This window comes from Pseudorasbora parva, chromosome 5, assembly GCF_024679245.1.
Source record: "Pseudorasbora parva isolate DD20220531a chromosome 5, ASM2467924v1, whole genome shotgun sequence".
In the NCBI taxonomy this organism is placed as follows: Eukaryota; Metazoa; Chordata; class Actinopteri; order Cypriniformes; family Gobionidae; genus Pseudorasbora; species Pseudorasbora parva.
Window position 1 is genome coordinate 32,962,320 of NC_090176.1, and position 21,508 is coordinate 32,983,827.

The following is a 21,508-nucleotide window of genomic DNA, read 5'->3' on the forward strand; positions in this document are numbered from 1 at the left end:
CAAACAGAACATGAGGGTTAAGATGAACTATCATCAGTCCAATTTAATGTATAAAATACAGATAGATAGTCAAGTATTTCCTCCATTTGTTGCTTTATATCTGTTAATCTTGGCAAGCAATAGAAAGGGAGGAAGAAAGGTCACCTTTTTTTCCTCTTTCCATGTTGAATGTGAGTCAGCCCTGTCTCTTTCGGCCTCGTTTTCCCCTCTTTCTTTGTTTGTCTGCGTTATTTGAGTTGTGCTTGTGTGTGCGCACAAACATAGGTGTGTGTGTGTGAATCTCCCCGTTGTCATTAATAATGTTGGGATGCGATGGTTTCACACACAGCACACTCTATCTGTCTCTCTCTATCCTTCACTCATCATCCCATCATTTCACATCATCATCTGTTCCGCGTCTATGGCAGGGAGCATGAAAAATGATTTCGATAGCTCATCTCTCATAATAAGCATGTTTATAGCAAAGTAATGGCCATATAGATCATACAAATCACATAGTATTACACAGTGGCATCAACAAATGCTGGAAATAACTAGTAGACCAGCAATATCCTCTTACCTGCAGTATACTTATAAAACTGTGCGTGTAAGTTTGCATGTGTGTGTATGTCTGTATTTGTGCGTGTCCAATAAGATTTCTGCAGGAAGTGCTCAGCGAGGACTGATTCCCTCCTGAAACGTCCTAAAAGCATTAAATATTCTTCCACCAGCTCAGAATTCTGTCTCCATCTCTCAGAACCTCCTCACTTGCTCTTTAATGCAGTTCTTTCCTTCAAAATCGCTCTCTCTCATTTCCATCTGTCACTACATTTCTTTCAGTAGATGTCACCTGCAACCTACATGTGTACACTACACATTTGAGATTTTGAGTATGTATTTACTGGTTAATTTAAAGGGGTCATGAACTGAGAAATCATATGTTTCTTGATTTTTTTTTGTAAGAGGTCATTGTACTATAAAAACATCCTGTAAGTTTCAGAACTCAAAACTTCCTTGTTATGCAAGCTCAGTAAACAACTTGTTTGGAATTTTGTCACATTATGATGCAATACTGCCTCTGCAGAAGAAAATCAATGCCTACTTCTACATCATCGCATCTTTGGCCCGGCTCACCAAAGAACCTTTATTTTTAAGAGTGAATATCTTCCAAAACAAAAAATTCCAGGAAAATGGTTATTTTTTGAATGTCTCAGTGCATGCATTGCATACAGATTTTTTTGTTTGGTATATTTCAATGTGGGTCTTTTACTGTAATATATGGACCTGAGTCCTGACAGTAATGCCACAAAGTAAGTTAGCATGTTAATTCTAATGCCAAATCTGTGACCAGTGATTTCTGCAGTCAGACGTTCTTTGTCTAAAAATAATGTATTGCCATTTATGTGTCAGTACATTTCTGGTCAAAACTCCCTTTATAATTAGGGGTGTAATGATACACTTATGTCATGATTCAAAACTAGTATGATAGTAAACTCACGATACGATATTTATCGCAATATTTTAAGCCAAAATAAAAAGATGTTTATTTATGCAGAGAGAGGTTATTTTTAGGCCTGTCAATCGATTAAAATATTTAATCTCGATTAATCACATGATTATCAAGAGTTAACTCTCGATCAATTGCAACTTAATCACACATTATTAATAAAAAAAGTTTTAATTTCACATTTAAAGAAATTTAGTATTTGACTATGTCTAACATCTATTTTGTAGGTTTTACAAATAAGTAAGCAGTTCTGATCTGCAATACTTTAAGCAACTTGACTATTATTTATTAAAGAGCCATACAGGCACTTCGTGGGTAATGGCATTACAAATAAAGATTTTTTTTTTTCCGGTCGAGAAATTACTAATTAACCTCTTTGCATTGGAATTCTCTATTTTAACCTTAATAACTACACTAATTGTAATATAAATCATATAAATATTAGAAGAAAAATATTTTAAGTGGTCATTAATGGACCATAATTAATTGCACAAATAGGATTTAGTACCAAAAGATCTCCTCAAAATAATCAAGAAATATTACTAAACTACAATATAGTTTATTTAATAACATTTATTTGATTGAAAAATAATGTACGGTCACATTTGACTATAATAGTAAGAAATACCTCAGGGCTATATAAAAGAAGAACATAACATTCCAATGTTGCATCTCCATCACTCTCCATTTTAAAATGATACTGTAAATGCGGTTGATGTAATAATAAAAGCACACTATGCTGTACTGTTTACCAAAAATTGCTGCAAATACCTCTGTAGTCAAGCGGTTGCAAAATGTATTGGTTGACACAGCACCTTTTTGTGAGTTATTTAAATATACATGATATTTAACACTATATATAGGCTAGTAGTTTCATGTAGTTAATGTCACTGAAACAAACTTAATTTTCTTTTTTGATGCAGTCCTCACACTGCATGCACACAGCATCTCCTGGTGCTCGCTATGTTCTGCCTCTCTTGCCATTAATGCACTAAACATGTGCCAAATAAAGCATCTAAAACGCTTTAAGTAATCATACAACTAAAACTAAATGTGATCTGGTGATTTAAATTATGTTTGCGCTTTCACTTTAAGGAGTGCCATTCCGGCAGAGCATGCTTCAGATGATCAATGCACAATCAAGAACAGTTCTAATCGCAAGAAATTGTGTCAAAATTACTATTCCCTACTGTAGATGGTTAGTCCTGCATTTACTCACTCTCATGTTGTTTTCGCGCGTCACACAAGCATTTGTACATCTGTGCCCTGTTGAAAAAATCTGCATGCTGGTTAAAGCATGGCAGCTGGTTTGACCTAGTTTGAATTGTTTTAAGCTAGCTGGTCCTGAGCTGGTTGGATTTTTTTATAAACTGGTCCTGAGCTGGAGCTAGTTTCTTAGGACCAGCACTTGCCCAGCTCATAACCAGCTGCCATGCTTCAAAACATAGCCAGCTAACAGGTTTTTTCAACCGGGTGTTTACTACAGTATGTGCGTTGTTGTAAATCTGTTCGTCATATAAAGCCACCGTGTCTCTTCAGAAGACTTGGATTTGGATTAGACCACTCAATTGATTATTTTTTACGATGTCTATAATTTTTTTTGGATCTTTTAAGTTTTAGAAGAATGGACTTTAAATGGATGTACAATGGATACAATGTAATGGATGCATTTTGAAGTTAAATAAAAAATCTTATAGGTTTGAAACGACATGAGGGTGAGTATATGATGGCAAAACTTACATTTTTATTATTTTAGTCATATTTTGAATTATAACGTATAAATACAGTAAGTTGAGCCTTGGATAAAACTAACTATATCACAAATCATATTGCTTACATCACGATACATGTCGTCGCAATTTTATATCACGATATCTCAATACATACAATGTATCGTTACATCCCTAGTTATGGTAAATGTACTGCATTTATATAGGGCTTTCAACAGACCCTATGGCCATCCAAAGTGCTTTACATTTTGCCACACATTCACCCATTCATACACCGACGGCGATGTCAGCCATGTAAAGCACCTTCCGGCTCGTCAGGAGCAGCTGGGGTTAGGTGTTTAGCTCTTGGACACCTCGACACTTGGTCAGGTGGAACCAGGGATTGATCCACCAACCTTTTGGTTTGTAGACAACCTACATGAACCACTGCCACCCCAAATATAGTTATAAGCAATGACGCTGTCGACACAGCACAATGAATCTCTTATTTATATCATATTTGAACTGCGACGTGTGATGAAAGCTTTCGTAAGAGTGCAGCAATCAAGATCACTTCATTCATGGGCTCAACGGACATTGGCTTCAATGATCATTGCTGCAACCTTTCATACCATGGGAATATCTAAATACGATGCTATAATCAACACTTTTCACGATTGATTCATCTCGACAGCTGTAACAGTAATAGTTGCTGGAGCAGCTCTAAATATTTACTGTGCTTATAAATTTAAGATAAAATATGATAGAGCAATAATTTGAACAGTGAATTAGGATTGGAAAAAACTGAAGGAAAATCTGTTTGCAACACTATAACATGCTGGTTTAAAAACAACCCAAGTTGGAATTGGGTTGTTTGAAAGGTCCCGTTTTCCGTGTGTTTTCGAAGCTTTGATTATGTTTACAGTGTGTAATATAACATGAGTTCATGTTTCGCGTGTAAAAAAACAGTATTTTTCACACAATTGACTTATCTGTAAACCGCTGTTTTCTCTGTCCTAAAAACGGCCTGATGATTTCCTTGTTCTATGAAGTCCCTCCTTCAGAAACACTTAACGAGTTCTGATTGGACCAGCGCTTCCTGTTTTGTGATTGGATAGCAGCTTAGCGCACTTTGCCCGGAAAGGTCCCGCCTCTTACCATAACGGGGAGATGCAAGCGAACTGACAATCCATAGCTGTGTCTCATTTCGTAAAATTCCGAAGGCTGCTTCCTCCGGAGGACACGTCCTGTGTAGGATGCAGTATATGGAGTGTCCTCAATCAGAATTAAACGAGACGTCCTTCGTAGTACACACAGGCAGGAAGTATCACGTTGCTATGCCAACAAGTTCAGCCTCGTTGCGCTCTCACGCCAGTTATATGAATGAAAATTATTTATAACTTGAAAATGACTATGAAATGTTTCTTGTCTTGACAGCAATGTACTGTTCTAAACGTTTAAAATGCACTAAACAGTTGTAATCCTGTTTACCACAACTATTTGTTTGAGGAAATAGAGCTTAAAAAAAACAAAAAAAAAAGCTTGAACTACTTAATTTAAACACCACACCTACGCTCGCATGTATATCTGGCGGTGGTGCCGTTTTTTCATTTAATATAAAAAAAATATGACGGTTGTTAACGGAGACGCAAAGAATTGTGGGTTATCTCCAGCCGTGAAGGATACACCTCATGCACACTCCGAATTCCTGTGAAAGAAGGACGCTTTCGAAGGTCGCGTTTGGAGTGTCCGTCTCACTTTTTTGAAATGGGACGGCCTTATGACGTATGCACGCTTCGAATGCGACCTCCGGAGGACGCAGCCTTCTGAAATGAGACACAGCGCTGCTCATGTCTTCCCAACGATTTTCTAATCCACACTGTTTTATTCTTATGCTTTTTGTTTTTTCCACAACAAATGATCATTATTGATACAGCAGGTTTTCATGTTACAGTAGGCCTTTCCATTTTGTTTTCCCGCTTACGATCTGCTGCATAGATCACTTGACGCTCTTCCTCTGGCACGATAATCTTAATAATATTTTATAGTGTGTGATGCTCAATTTTCAAATCTTGTTTTCAAAAACATTTCAAACATTTTCAAAAAATGTTTAAGATTTGAGTCAAGAAAATCTGCAAAGATTCTCCTGAAGTGCGTGCTACAACCAGACTTTACAATCGGAGAGGATTTTAAAACTCCTGTAGTGTGAGCCAGGCATTAGTCAACAAATGGTTCTAGTGACATCATTCCTGAAGGAAGTGCAGAGGTGTAGTCCAAACCGGCCGTTCGCTGTAGGCTTTGAAAGGGAACTTCTGTTAAATAAAATATCTCGCTTGGTAGTGAACTTTGAGCTTTATAATTTTACAGGTATTATTTATGCTCTAACAGCAACATTACATACTAACTAAAGTTTGAAAGATGGAATCGCGAAGAACTGGACCTTTAAAGGTGAAATCAGTAAATGCCTACATTACAAAAGTTTTATACATAAATAAACAATTAAATACTTTTTAAAAATGTATTTAAATGTATACACATTTGATAGCAGTAACGTAAATTTTTTTAAATTATTTTCTAGGGGCAGGCCGCTTTATAAGGGCAGACCATTTTGAGATCACACGATCAGGGTAAAAATATTTGTTTTATCCCAATTCATTATTATTATCATATACCTTCACTTATATAGTAAATTAATCATGGCAGACTGAAAATAGTTGAAAATAGCTGAAAACCTGTAAGGTAAAGTCCAAGAAGACATAATTTACTGTGCAATGATTTATTTATTAATTCTCCACTATAACTGTAACTTTATTTTAATTAAAATTCTAAAAGTTACCATGATGGAGCAAATATTATAGAAAATGTAGTCAACTGAACCGAACTATGATGAGAGAGATATGAAACTGAACTTTTTCAACAACATTCACAATCACAACAAGGCAAAGTTCGACTCAAATGGTTTCTATTAGACTTGCTTGCTAAGCTGCACACAATGCACACCCGTCTAAGCCTCAAAATTACTCATCATGTGGTCAGTGTGTCTTAAGTCGATGAGTGGTGTCCTGCTCTCTCTCTCCCTCTCTGCTCATTCTCAAGGCAGAACATGGTCAGCTCTGCCACAATATGTTCCAATCTGCTCCTGTTTCCAACATGTCTAGATCCAGAGCCTTCGCCAAGCAAACAGACGCGGCTCCATCCACCACACGCACACTGTTCAGTTCAATGCACATGCTAACAGACTAGCGCACATGCGTGAACAAGCAAATCTCTGTCCGTTACATATATTAAAACGGACGGTATGCGTGTGTTAACATGCACAAGGAGCTCGGATCAACACACACACACACACACACACACACACACACACACACACACACACACACACACACACACACACACACACACACACACACACACACACACACACACACACACACACACACACACACACACACACACACACACACACACACACACACACACACACACACACACACACAAACAAACAAACACAGAGAAATCCAAAAGAACGCCCAGTGAATGTTTCGGCACCATATGGAGCGCCTATTGTTGGGAGACAACAGCAGATAATTAGCATAGAGGATTTGCATTTATGAGAACGACTTCCATTCAGAGCGTAAACAACATAGCATCATAATGCTGACTATAGCAGCTATCTGTCTAGCAGGGGAACTCCTTTCTCAAGCGACAACACACACATACACACACACAAATGCTGCTACTGCTGAGTTAGTGCATAACTGTGCATGGCTTGAGTTTAAACATTCTCGATGAGTCTCCTTTAGTAACAGTTTGACGTCTTTTCAATAACAGAAACAGATCACACTTTTGTAGAATCTGTTTTGCTTGATTTTTGTGAGTAAATCCAATACAACGTCTCTCGCTTCACTTACACAATTGCTTGCACAAACACAATGCAAATACAAAAAGCACACTGGCTGTGTTTGGAATGGAATACTACCGTACTGCTTACTCCGCAGTATATATTGCATACTGCCTATTACAGTAGCCTATTTAAAAAAGATTGTATGTGAAACAGTACACTGCATTAAGAGGAAAATTCATGGATTAAAAACGAATTGTGCCCACTATTGCACATGCACTTTCTGCTGTTGCTATTGCTATACCACCTGATTCAGTAACAAACTAAACTTTTGATGATGGACATTTGCATAGAACAATTCAAGTGCTAAATTGTGAAGGGTGCAGCTATGGACAACAATTAAGGGTTATTTGTATGGGACTGTAGAGCAACTGGCTATTTTGTTTGTTTTTTAATATGTCAAAAATGCACTTGACTGCACCAAACACTTAGAAACATTCATGTTATAATGCTCTTCTACACAATTTTTATAATTATTTAATTAATTAACTGCTACCATGATCAATAGAAAATGTTCATGAACATATTTTACAAATAGTATTGCATTTACTGCCAGCGTTCTGTAAGTAATAATATGCCAAACAAAATATAATTGTCAATACTATTTGATGCAAAATTGAATTGCTTCAAATTCAGCTGATATGATATACACCACCATTTAAAAGTTTGGGGTCAGTGAGTCTTTTTGTGAAAGAAATTAATGCTTTGATCTAGCAAGGAGGCTCAGAAGTGACAGGAAATACCTTTATACTGTTACAAAATATTTCCATTTAAAATAAATGCTGTTCTTTTAAACTTTACACTGTAAACATTTTTTTTTAAAGTTACCTGGTTGCCTTCAAATTTTGAGTTCATTGAAATTAAAAATTTGAGTTAATGCAATTAATATTTTTTGAGATTCGACAGCCTTTATTAAAATATTATTAAAAGATTTTATAAGCATATTGGGTAATTGTGTGTGTTTTATTTTTGATGACGCAGTGAAACATGGCAAATAGTGTTTTTTTAATGATTAATAAAACATTTTATGTTGCTCAGATACAATAGTATTTTAAGTTTCTATTTATTAAACAAATTTCCTATCAACTAATTTTTTTTTATTTCAATAAACTCAAAATTTTAAGGCAAACAGGTTACTTACTTTTTTAAGTTAAACCAACATTTTTTTTACAGTGTACATTTATCAAAAATATCCTGAAAAGAATGTAGCACTGTTTCTACAAAACATTAAGCAGCACAAATGTTTTTATCATTTAATAATAAGAAATGTTAAAAAATTATTTGAAAAATAAATGTTTCTTGAGTATTGAACCAGCATATTAGTATGATTTCTGAAGTATCATGTGACACTGAAGACTGTAGTAATAATGGAGTAATAATAAGTTACATTTTAAATAAAATATAATAAAACAGAAAACTGTTATTTAAAATTGTAATTGCAATATTACAGTTTTTACTGTATTTTTGATCAAACAAATGCAGCCATGGTGAGCATAAGAGTCTTCTTTCCAAATGATTTAACTGTAACCCCAAACTTTTGAATGGCAGAGTACACTGATATAGTCTGTAGCACTTGGCAGAAGCAGAAGCACCATGCGTCATCGGTGTCCCCTCAAGATGCCCTGGATATTTTTGAGAAGTGTGTGATGTGATAAGCAGACGCAGCATTTAATTCAGAAACACTTTGGCTAAAATGCCGCAACTGTTTGAATTTGCCTGAATGTTTAATTCGGTGAGCATTCCAGTCAGCATCTCGGAAACTAATATTTATTTTTGTTAATTTTTGAAATCCAGGTTTATGCAAAACAATTTGGCAGACCTATAAAAAAATGAGTCAACCAGAGACGTCGTGAAAAACCACGATTGATATCGCCTCCAGTTCTTTTGTCACCCTGGAAATAGAAGGTCAAGTCGAGTGCAATGCATCATGGGATACAATATTCCACACAATGTGCTCTGGTTCTATACTGCATATTTTTACCAATGTCGTAGTTCATTCGGGTAATCCATGCATTCAACACATTTGCATAATATGCACAGCGTACATGTTACATACTATGTTCTTTCACAAATAGAACATGCCATAGTGGAACACCCCCCCCCCCCCACACACACACACACACACACACACGCGCGCGCGCAAACACAAAACGGAAGCTGTTCTTACCGAGCTGCACATCCATGGCGAGAAGCTTGTTTTCAGAGGGAAACAGAATCCTGGGGGGCTCTTCAGTCAGAGGAGCTGAAACAGACACAGAGCGTTATTTTTACTAAGTGACATCAAGCACCTCTGATGAAGCACACACTCTCTCCCTCTCTCTGCCCACACGTTCGTGATTGGATGAGTAAACTCCAGCATCTCACCATCAACATCTCAGCGAGAATTGTCTTGGTCTCCCCAGTGCTCTCGTTCCTGTTCTTCTTGACTTTTTCCCCCCCTATCCATCAATCCTCCCCACATCCATCTCCCTCTCTCTCTCTCTCTCTCTCTCTCTCTCTCTCTCTCTCTCTCTCTCTCTCTCTCTCTCTCCTGATCTTCCTCTCCCCATGTGGGCACGATGCTCCAAATTCCAGCTCATTTCCTTCCAGTCAGAGAGGTGTGTACGTGTCTTTCTCTCTGGTGATTATGCTGACTGTGTTTGTTCATTTGGCTTTTCTCAAGCACAGAATTGCTGTAGGTAATACTACACGCGTCATGTCGCTGTGGCTGCATGCGTGTGCGTTTGCTTTCGGCTTTATGTAACTCTTAAAACTCGAGGATGTATATTTGTGTGTGTTTGCCGTGGCTCTAGATTGGTTCTGGGCTGTGAGTGTGTGTGTGCGTGACGTTGGGGGGTGCACTTAATAGACAGCGAGCCGGTGGAAGTTTAAGCCGCGCGATCGCTCATCCAAAATCCAATTTTCACTCGGCGGAGAAAAGCGCACTGGCCCCTCCCGACGGATTATTCCGGGTGACTGACGGATAGCAAACAGCAAATTAATGAATTATGCTTCCAGAATATACACATCTCACTGTTGACCCATGCAGCACATTTCCCTGTTAAAGTTATAAGGGGAAATGGACACACTAGCATGGTATGCAAGACGGTATGACTTAAACCTTAAAAACCACAGTATGAGAAAACCAGTATCATGGTAACGGTGTACATCACTATTTAGTTTTATGCTGAAAAAAGTAAAAACTAAACTAGAAAAAACTACTAAATTAAATAAGAGAAATTGTCATCTGGTAATGCTCAATATTAGGCAATCTAATATATTAACACACATACTATCACATAATAGATGTCATTTTAAAGATATGCTATTTTTGGTCAATACCAGCAACACTTCTGAAATTAAAAATAGTGCTGTTTTTATTCCACCTTAGTTATCGTGTGAATCTACACCAGAATAACTACATTATTTTAAAAAAAAATACGGAAATTAATTAGCAAAAACAAGTTAATGCAACCACTTACATTGGTTTGACCCAGCTACTTTGTTGACTAGTAAAACAAACATTTAAAAAAATAAATAAAATGCAGTGGTCAAAACGGATTTACAACAAATGTATTTATTTTAGTAAATTCAGAGATGTGGCTTTCGGACAGCAAATAAATGACCACACAACCTCTGTAAAAAGTCGGGAATTTTTATGCGGGTGTTAGCGTTAAACTATTACCACCCGAATAAAGCTTATGACCGATTTCAGTGGTTTATAAAGTGAAGTGAATTACAGCCTTAATTCTGGTTTGTTTCTTCTTCACAAAGCCAACAAATGACTTCAGAAGAGTTGTAATACAGCTCACAAGTCTTATAGACCACTTTTATGGTACTTTATTTAAGCTTTTGACCTTCAGTCCCCATTCATTGTACGTACTTGGAAAATACAGCCAGCACAGCCTTCAGAATAATCCTTTTGTGTTCCATGGAAGAAAGTCAGTCATACGAGTTTAAAACAACATGGGGGTGAGCAAATTATGAAAACTAACTTCTATTATAGGGTGAACTATTGCTTTAATATATATTTTTTTCAGAATATGAGGGTCTTTAATGAGCCTGTCAAGACTGCAACTATCATAACATGCTTTAAACGCAGCTTGAGGACGTGCAGAGATTGAGAGGACGAGAGAAAAGAGAGAAAGCTAGAGAGGATGAGTCACCATACAAATTGCTTGCTGTCTGGTGGAACAATTACACAGCTAATCTAAGCAATGAGCAATGTAGTGTCACCACGACTCGAACCCACAACCATGACAAACACCCTCAATATGAAGATGCTATCGTCTCCATGTCTAAAAGTAAAACGACAAGGAGACAGAGAGGAGAATTCACTAAGACTGAATTGCGGCCACTGACAGCACCATTTATTTGCGAACACTGTCGACGTTGTTTGAGCGCCCAGTTCACTAACATCCACAAAATCGGTGCTGAATTTAGATATAAAGGAGGTCTTTGCACTAAAAAGCATTGAAATAGTAAGACTAGGTTGTGATAGTGAGTGAATAAGCAGCTTTTTTTGCATTGAAATACTGGATGCAAAAAAGGCAAAACTGTTTAGTGAATTCATCCCTGAGAGAGAGAAGAGCACAGAGGGAGATGAAAAGAGAGAGATAGAGTGTAAATGTGGGTTGGCTTAGAAGCAAGGGATGAAGGATGTGACAGAAGGATAGCGTGATGCAGAAGAGGAGAGAAATAAAAACACTCAGGCCAGCACGGTGGGGAGACTGGTTACACTCAGCAGGAGGGAAGCCACAACCAAGAAAAAAAAAACACTACAAGAATCAGCCCGCTTTTAAATTCCTCCATGCTCTGTTTGTGTGTTATCGTCCTCTCTCACACACACTTACACACATCCGTAGAGTAGTTTCTGCGTGTGAGATGAGTTCACGGAGTTTGAGACTGATATATTGACAGACTGCGAGTAGGAGAGGTGTGATAGCGCAGGCTCCCTCTGAGGTTCACAACTCTTTTTCTCCAACACACACACACACACACACACACACACACACACACACACACACACACACACACACACACACACACACACACACACACACACACACACACACACACACACACACACACACACACACACACGCACACGCGCACACACACACACACACAGTCCCCCAAATGCTGTGGCCCCAAAACTAACTAGACATGCTTAAAAATGTATAAATATCTGTGCGTTACATGCACATTTCCAAGTTGGAAGTCTCAACTGAACAGTACTGTTCTATTTGCACTTTTCCAGGCACATTCTATACATTCTAGTTTTCAGAATCGAATAGGATAGAGCACTAGAGGCACCTGTGTAAAATAAATGGGAGCTCATTCCATAGCTGCACTAAAATCATCATGGAATCAGTTGATTGAAAGTATTAGCAAATATAAGATGCAATGCCTAATGCAATAACATTCATAGATTGTTGTGTCATAGTGTGACTTCAGTGTCTAAATAATACCAAAATATTCTAGAATCAAATGTGAGACCATCTGTCTGACAGCTAACGCTTGGCCAAAATTGGACCATGCAACAGGGCAATGATCACAAGCGCATCAGCAAATCTATGAAGAATGGCTGAAAAAGAAAAGAATAAAGGTGCTGCACTGGCCCAGTCAAAGTCCAGACCTGAACCCAAATGAAATGCTGTGTGACCTTAAAAGAGCTGCGCATAAACAGATGCCCGCAAGCCTCAAAGAACTGAAACGACGCTATAAAAAAGGACGAGCCAAGATTCCTCCAGAGCAATGCAAGAGACTGATATATAGTCATACAGAAAATGATTACTTTCCATTATTGCTGCTAAAAGTGATTCTACACGCAACTGAATCATAGGGTGTATACCTAGTTTGTCACTCGTGGCTTCTCCATTTTGGCTTTATTTTTGTTAAACAAATAATGACACAGTGTCATGTTATGTGGTGTTGTTCATCTGAGGATGGATTTACCTAATTTTAAGACCTAATAATAGATTTATTATTATGTCCTGATAAATATGTACTACACAGTGGGTACAGAAAGTATTCAGACCGTCTTAAATTTTTCACTCTCTTTTATATTGCAGCCATTTGCTAAAATCATTTAAGTAATTTTTTTTCTCATTAATGTTCACACAGCACCCCATATTGACAGAAAAACACAGAATTGTTGACATTTTTGCCACACACCTGTCTATACAAGACCTTACAGCTCACAGTCCATGCCAGAGCAAATTAGAATCATGAGGTCAAAGGAACTGCCTGAAGAGCTCAGAGACAGAATTGTGGCAAGGCTCAGATCTAGCCAAAGTTAAAAAAAAATTCTGCTGCACTTAAGGTTCCTAAAAGCACAGTGGCCTCCATAATCCTTAAATGAAAGACATGTGGGACGACCAGAACCCTTCCTAGAGCCTGGCCGTCAGGCCAAACTGAGCTATCGGGGGAGAAGAGCCTTGGTAAGAGAGGTAAAGAAGAACCCAAAAATAACTGTGGCTGAGCTCCAGAGAAACAGCCAGGAGAAGGGAGAAAGTTGTAGAAAGTCAACCATCTCTGCAGCCCTCCATCAGTCGGGGCTTTATGGCAGAGTGGCCCGACGGAAGCCTCTCCTCAGTGCAAGACACATGAAAGCCCACATGGAGTTTGCTAAAAAAACACCCAAAGGACTCCAAGATGGTGAGAAATAAGATTCTCTGGTTTGATGAGACCAAGATAGAACATTCCGTCATGCCTTAATTCTAAGAGGTATGTGTGGAGAAAACTAGGCACTGCTCATCACCTGTCCAACACAGTCCCAACAGTGAAGCATGGTGGTGGCAGCATCATGCTGTGAGGGTGTTTTCAGCTGCAGGGACAGGATGATAGGACGGTTGCAATCAAGGGAAAAATGAATGTGGCCAAGTACAGGGATATCCTGGACGAAAACCTTCTCTAGAGTGCTCAAGACCTCAGACTGGGCCGAAGGTTCACCTTCCAACAAGACAATGACCCTAACCACACAGCTAAAATAACGAAGGTGTGTCTTTACAAAAACTCAGTGACTGTTCTTGGATCCCCAAAATCCTGGTGTGAAAAATTGTTGCATCTTTCCCAAAAAGACTCATGGCTGTATTAGATCAAAAGGGTGCTTCTACTAAATACAGAGCAAAGGGTCTGAAAACTTAGAACCATGTGATATTTTAGTTGATCTTTTTTAATAAATCTTCAAAAATGTCAAAAATTCTGTGTTTTTCTGTCAATGGGGTGTTGTGTGTAAGGGGGTCTGCATACTTTCCATACCCACTGTATATACAGTACACAGTAAGTATACAGTACAGTATATAAATATATTTCAAATGCCACATCAATCCTGTCTCAATTGTTATGGGTCCCCCTGGACTCGTGTTCCCCTAGAAACATTCCCACCTTTCACCCAGTTAGTTCACAGCCCTGCTCACACACGGCAGTAACACACATTCCACCTTTTTTACATTCCACTCCAGTAGTTCTTCCTCTCAGAGCTTCCTTTTATCTCACAGTTTATTTCTCAAGGACATCTGAACAGGAATAATGCATAGCATGAAAATCTCTGTCATCACTGAAAATAGAGTCAGATATTCTGAATGCTCTACAAAAGTGAATCGTATCCAACGCAGTGTGTTGCAGTGATCGCAATGAATACATTCTCGTGTCCTCCCAAGCATCAAATCTGCCCTAGTTTCGCCAGCGAACCGTGCTCTGGCTAATGCTAGGACACTTTTGCAGGGTAAAGTTCACATAAGGTTTATCTTGTAGTTTAAGCTGCAGTTAAGCAAGGCTGTTAGGTGCGGCTACATCTGTGTAGGTTCTCAGACAGTTTAAGGAGCGTGATTTTGATTAGCTGTTCCCTTGTTTTGGGTTTATATGTAATGGAAAAATAGTGTTTCAGCAGTCAGATGGCCATGTGAATTATTTACCCTACACTGCACAAAGAGTTATGCAATATGAACTATAACAGAGAGAGATTAAAAACTGGTTCCTGGTACATCAGAATCAAAAGCCGTTTTTTTGTAAAAAGGCAAAATGTAAAAAATAGAATTATTTCGTAATATTGGCTGAAATAGAATTGTAGCAGTGCTCCACAACACTGGCAGAAATGGACAGACTAATTACAAAGTGAATTACTCACCCACTCAGACGTCATCCCTTTCTGTCAGGTTCAAATCAAAATAGACGTGAAATTACTTAAAATAATGATCTAAGAATGAGACGGTTTCAGTGACTTATCTATTACCACTTATCTCTGTTAAATTAAAGCTGCACCTCCATGTCTGCGATTCTGACATCTACGGTGTTTACAGAGAATTTGTCACCCGATGATCCAAAAAGAAGATGACCATTAACAATAATAGCCCAACAAAATTTAGTAGTAACAAATCAAAATGGAAAAAAAAGCATTGCTCCAAAAGTCTTGTGGTTTATTCAGATGCAACTTTGCAAACCTAATTTTTCAAAAATGCCACACTTGACCAGTCTTTTTCTAATTTTACTGTCATGATCGTTAAAATTTAACATTTTAACCTCTAGAGTCTGAGAGTCAAAGAGCATCGTCTTCTATGATGCTCTTTGAGCACTGCATGGTCCGAGTTGTAGAATGTAGAATCCCATAATTAATTCTATTTTACATACAAATATTTTAAATAATGAGAGCACAAATAGCTCCTCTACCTAAATGAAAAATTGTATATTAATACAATTATAATAATTATAATGTTCAGATTAGGATAAAATAAAGTATCCATTCATACTTAGTATTACCTGTCAGCAACGGCCATGTGTAAAAATAATAATAAGTAAAAACAATAGCAGTCAATGGAAATTCCCCAAAAATGCAGAAAATTAGTGTGTGTGCACGTTATTTGGTGAATAAGAGAGAGTTAAGTTGTCGCACTCTCACTTAGCGGCATCTGTAATTATAATTAAATATGATTACATAACTCTACTGATTACGGGCACATGTGCGCACACACACACACACACACACACACACACACACACACACACACACACACACACACACACACACACACACACACACACACACACACACACACACACACACACACACACACACACACACACACACACACACACACGCACACACACGCACACACACACTTATCTTGTCCTGATTAGACTTGACAGATGCAAGGTGTTGGGAGCATGTGTAAAGAACGTGCTATCGCAGCCCCATTGCACTATAGGGGATTTCGAGCCAACGGGGGCTCCAATCAACATGGAGATCAATGGATAAACAAACAAAACGCAATCTTAACCGTGTATCATTTTGTAACCACTTAATACCCACACTGCCATTCAGCTCCACTTCCTCAGTACCCACAAACCCTTCTGTCATCTATGGGTGACTGGTTCAAATCTGAGCGACTGTCCTCGCCTGACCGTTTCCATAGAGACACATTGGGAAGGGCACAAGTTGGTTCAGGTGGGAGAGGTAAAGAAAGGTTGGCATTGTCCCTGGAACACTCCGTGGCGAGTCCCTCCCGGGCACACAAGCTTACACGCTTGCACTGCTCCAAACCTGCCGTTGGCATGGACACCACGCAAGTGTCCATGGAAACCACATTGTCTGTACTAAAATAGCAATAGCTACTTTTGGAAACTGTTTTCCAGCAAGCGCTACAACATACAGCTCTGCATCCGGAAGCTGCAAACATTTTCTTAAATTCCTTGGCAAAATAATAATAATTAAAAAAAAACACTGACAAATGAGAGATAACTAGGCTATTTTTTCTCAAGAGTAAAAAATCTGAGAAGCAATTAACTTGTGCAAATGCCAAATTTTGATTGTCGATTTAACTGTCTAGGACAAATAATCAAAATATAAATATATTATATGTTCTAGAAGAAATTACAGTAGTTTTAATGACTTTCCTCTTCTTTTAAAAGTATTAATTTATTTACCAACTTTAATATGTAAAAACTGCATTTTATATGACCTGTAGTTATACTCAAAGCAAAATAAAATAATAATGAACAACCAGACTTATAAATAATTAATTTTTATAGTAGTTCTGTTAAACTGAAGTGAGCTGGAAAATAAAATGGGCCAGAGAAAATAAAATAGAAAACAAAAATTTGAATTCTGTCATCATTTACTCACCCTAATGTTGTTCCAAACCTGTATGAATTTCTTTTTTCTGCTGAACCCAAAAGAAGATTTTTGGAAGAATGTCAGTAACCAAGCAGATAGAACAACCATTCACTACCATAGGAAAAAAAAATACTATGGTAGTGAATTCACGAGTTTGTGTGCCCATATAATCTTAGTGAAAGTGGTAAACAGATTTGGCTTGCTGTCTGCTATAGAGGGGCTCGGAGAGAATATTCTACCCGAGCTCTGATTGCCCCCCTATAACAGGCAAATTAAATAAATAAAATAATTAATGAATGAGTCGTTTATATAGCGCTTTCATATGTACTACTGTACACCCAAAGCGCTTTACACTCGTGTCAGGGATCACTCCTCAACCCCCACCAGTGTGGTGTACAAAATTGTACAAAAGGAGGAGTAGGGGAGGAGGAGGGATGCTTCAGGAACTAAAAAGGGGAAGAGGTAAGCTGCTGGTTTTATACCTTGGTATTAATTGAAAGATTAGATGGGCGTACTCCTCCCGAAATTACGTTTATTAACTTCATTGGTTGTTCTATCAGGTTTGTAATAAACATTATTCAAAATATCTTCTTTTGTGTTCAGCAGATCAAAGAAACTCATACAGGATTGGAACAACATGAGGGTGAGTAAATGATGACACAATAAAAATTTGTGGATGAACTATCCCTTTAATGTCTGACACTGAAAAAAAAAAATAATAATTATATATATATATATATATATATATATATATATAGAGAGAGAGAGAGAGAGAGAGAGAGAGAGAGAGAGAGAGAGAGAGAGAGAGAGAGAGAGAGAGAGAGAGAGAGAGAGAGAGTGTGAGGAAAATATATACACATACATATAAACAAATACAAATAAGTTCCCTCACAAACGGCTGGTTTCAGACACAATTTCCCCTACACATTTTGATAGCCTTATATAATAAATATAATGAAGTGATATAAAAAACATGATTTGTCCCATTAAGTGTTCCTTATTGCAAAAAAATCTGATGCTTCTATTCATTACTGAGCACCTCAACCATTTCTAATGATTTCATATTCTCTGTTGCCATCTAATTTAAAAACATATTCAACTGTTTTTCCCTGTGTCTTTCCCTTTGTAACATTATCTTGTTTTCTCCAACCACAGGCAAAGCATATGATGAATCACTGGGTGAGAGAGAGGGCAGCAGACCGGCCAGGTCAACGTCAGACTCTACAAGAGCATGGTGCTCCTGCATCCTGTAGATATATAAAAGGACACGGTACAGTACTGAAAGGCAGCTTATTCAATGTTAAAAATCAGCCTGAACAATTCCTCTCTCTCATTACTATAATAATCCTCTTCTATGACTGAAACAGAGTTCACACCCAGCTACACACATACAGCTCACGCAGGAAGTCATTTTTTCTCTGTTTGTGAGTGCGTGTGTGTGCAACATGCATGATTAACTGTTTAAACACCCGTTTTTGGCCCTCTGCCTCGAGAGAGGATGTACAATAGCACTGATTCACATCATTGGGCGTGTATTTTTGTAGGTCAGTTTCACGCTTCATATTTTCAGACATGCACGCGCACAAAAAGGCACAAAAAAACCCACCGCTCCAATCGTTGTTGTCGAAAACCATGTCCGCAGTAATAGACTGTCTGTAAGTACTCAAAAACAAGAAAATGATTCTGTGTTCTTCCGCTAACTTCCTCCCTCAGGCACACAGGCAGCTCCACCAGATAACCCGCTGCAGAGATGTACCATCGAGGCAAGTTTCTGTAGCAATTATAGAGACGTACTGCTGTAACCAGCTCAAAACAAATTGAGCTATAGTGCTTTGATTCTGCTGTTACTGCTATATGACTCCTAACATAAAACCCCCGTCTCCGTGACGAGGGTTAAATCGAGCTACAGACTAAATTTTACTGTTAATGGTGGTTTTTCCAATGAGAATCATTTGCTGTCCTGGACTATAAGTTCCATCCAGGAAATCGTCCCTGAGAGTCTAATGCAATCCTAAAATAGGCTTTAAATGAGCACAGGAAGAGAAGTGCAGAGTGTTTTAATAGGTTTCAACTGAATGGGGGTTTAGGAAGGAAGAGAGAATAACATCTGACCTCTTTTCACCTGTACGTGCCGTTTTATTGACCTGCTATAGTGGCAGAAAGGACCAAATCCACGAGGGGCCAATAAAAATCGGTTTAATCGTAGACAGAGATGTTTAAACGTAAAAATATAGATGAAAATGACCTTTCCACAGCCGGATTAGTGTTGTGTCTGTATAAATGTCATTCTCTATCTCTCTCTATCTCTGTTATTGTGTGTGTAGAGCTGTAATAGAGGTCAAATGTGTGTAGTGGGAAGAGCACATGCTCACGACACATATGAGCAGTTGTGCTCACGGGAACGCAGGTCTGGCCTTGTGTTATAACTCAATCTCATTCTCCCTCATTGCCTCTCGACTATCCTAAATGCCAGAAGCCCAATAATAATAATAAAAAATGGCTGTGTTATCATTAACCACTTCATCACTGCATTTTACCATAAAAGACCCTGGTCACTGTATATACAGTATTTGAAGCTAAACGCTATTTTTATGTGCCTGATGCCAGTCTTCATAAAACACTCTTTGCATATTTTATCTATACACTGTAATAAATGTTGGCAATAAAACAAATTGTTGTAAAATATGTTGTAAAGTTATCTTTCCACATACAGTGGAAAATTGTTATTGGTTTAGCATTACGTTACAAGAAATTTGACTGTAAAACACAGTATATAAAATGTATGTTTTATATACATATCATATATGTGTATGTACATTTGGGTGTTTTGTGTAACACTTGTTGTTTAGTTAATGTTTATGGAACTATTTTAGCGTAGTCTGTGTATACAGGTATGTGTCCTGTTTTGTAATGTATGACTGTCACTTATGATGAACCCTGATTCCTCATGTGGCTTTCTAATGTACTACCTGTATTATTATGGTGGTTATCAGTAATTTTTAGCCTGACGTGGTCATACTCAATTCTAGTCAGAATATGAGTCTAAATCTGCTCCATTGGGCTGTGATTATGGGGCGTGTTTCAACCGAACCAGGAAAGACATCAATTGGATAGTCCTACAACCAATCAGAGCAACGAAGCGACGCATTGTCAAATGTCAACAGAGTTCAGCTGCACTGTGTTGCCAAGTCCGCGTTTTTTTCCCCGCCGGTTGTTTTCTATGTCCGCGGGTTGAAGTGACTATTATGTGATATAGACTCATGAGTGCGAATTTTAGCAGGCAACCTTGCAAAAATAACACACATTTCACCCCCCAAACGCCATTTCCCCCCCGGAGAACCCCGAGAAGCTATTGTTTAGTAGTTGGTGGGTTTTGTTGTTAAAACGTGGCAACCCTGTCTGCACGTGCGCTGAAATCAGGCTGGAATACATGATCTTTGCCGGTGTTGTAAAAAAAAAAAAAAAACTTAATGATACACAGAGTACTTACCCAACATGATCATTTCTGAGAGAAATTGTGAAGGGTAATGCAGATAAAAAAACAAGCTCTCCATTTAGGATTCGAAAAAATATAAAAATGAAAAAAGCACAAATAAAAAAAAAGAAACCGTTCAAGCACTCTCATTCCAACCCATATGAAAATAAAAGGATATAAAAGAGGAATGATGATTTTGACTATCAAGCTCAAAAAAGCAGCCCATATGACTCATGCACTATATTTTGAGTCGTCTTATGAAATCATATGATAGCTTTGCGTGAAGAATAGACTGAAAAGTTGTATTCACTGAAAAACATGTTCATTAATGATACATACACAAAAGTCGTTGTTAATAAAAGCATGGCACAGTGAGTGTGCCTGAAACCAAAAAAGAAGGAAAAAAAGAATAATACCGTACGCTCCAGAAAACTACCAATCCCTCTCAGCAAAACAATCACAGCAAGCGCTCTCACGCGGTACTACCTGTCACGCTCAAATAGGTCGTCCTTCGCACCAGGAAGCCTCCAAAAACCAGCTCACAGGTGTAGTTGCCGATGTCATCCTCCCTCACTTCCTGTATGGAGAGCATGTCTGCAGTCTGTAGCACGCTGCTCCTCCACTGCTGCACGTTACACTCCTGCAAACCCGCAGGCAAAGAGAAAGAGAGAAAAACTATGTAGAAACAAAGAGACTGCACCACATTGCATATGTACATACAAACACATTTGTATAGTCATAATGAAAAAAACTCAGAGGGGAATTCAATAAGAATAACTGTGCTTGCCGGCAGCATGCAAATCAAGTAACGGCACAAGCACGCCACAAAAAAAAAATCAAT

General features: G+C 38.1%; 1 protein-coding gene across 3 annotated transcripts in view; it reads right to left on the bottom strand.

Moving 5' to 3' along the window:
* Nucleotides 1–21,508, bottom strand: part of il1rapl1a (interleukin 1 receptor accessory protein-like 1a) — a 153,722-nt gene that overhangs the window by 22,920 nt on the left and 109,294 nt on the right. For all 3 annotated transcript variants that reach the window (XM_067443930.1, XM_067443929.1, XM_067443931.1), the window contains 2 exons: nucleotides 21,154–21,307; nucleotides 9,267–9,341 (listed from right to left, as the gene is read on the bottom strand). In XM_067443930.1, coding sequence (XP_067300031.1) covers nucleotides 9,267–9,341; nucleotides 21,154–21,307 — 229 coding nt within the window. The remainder of the gene's footprint in view (nucleotides 1–9,266; nucleotides 9,342–21,153; nucleotides 21,308–21,508) is intronic.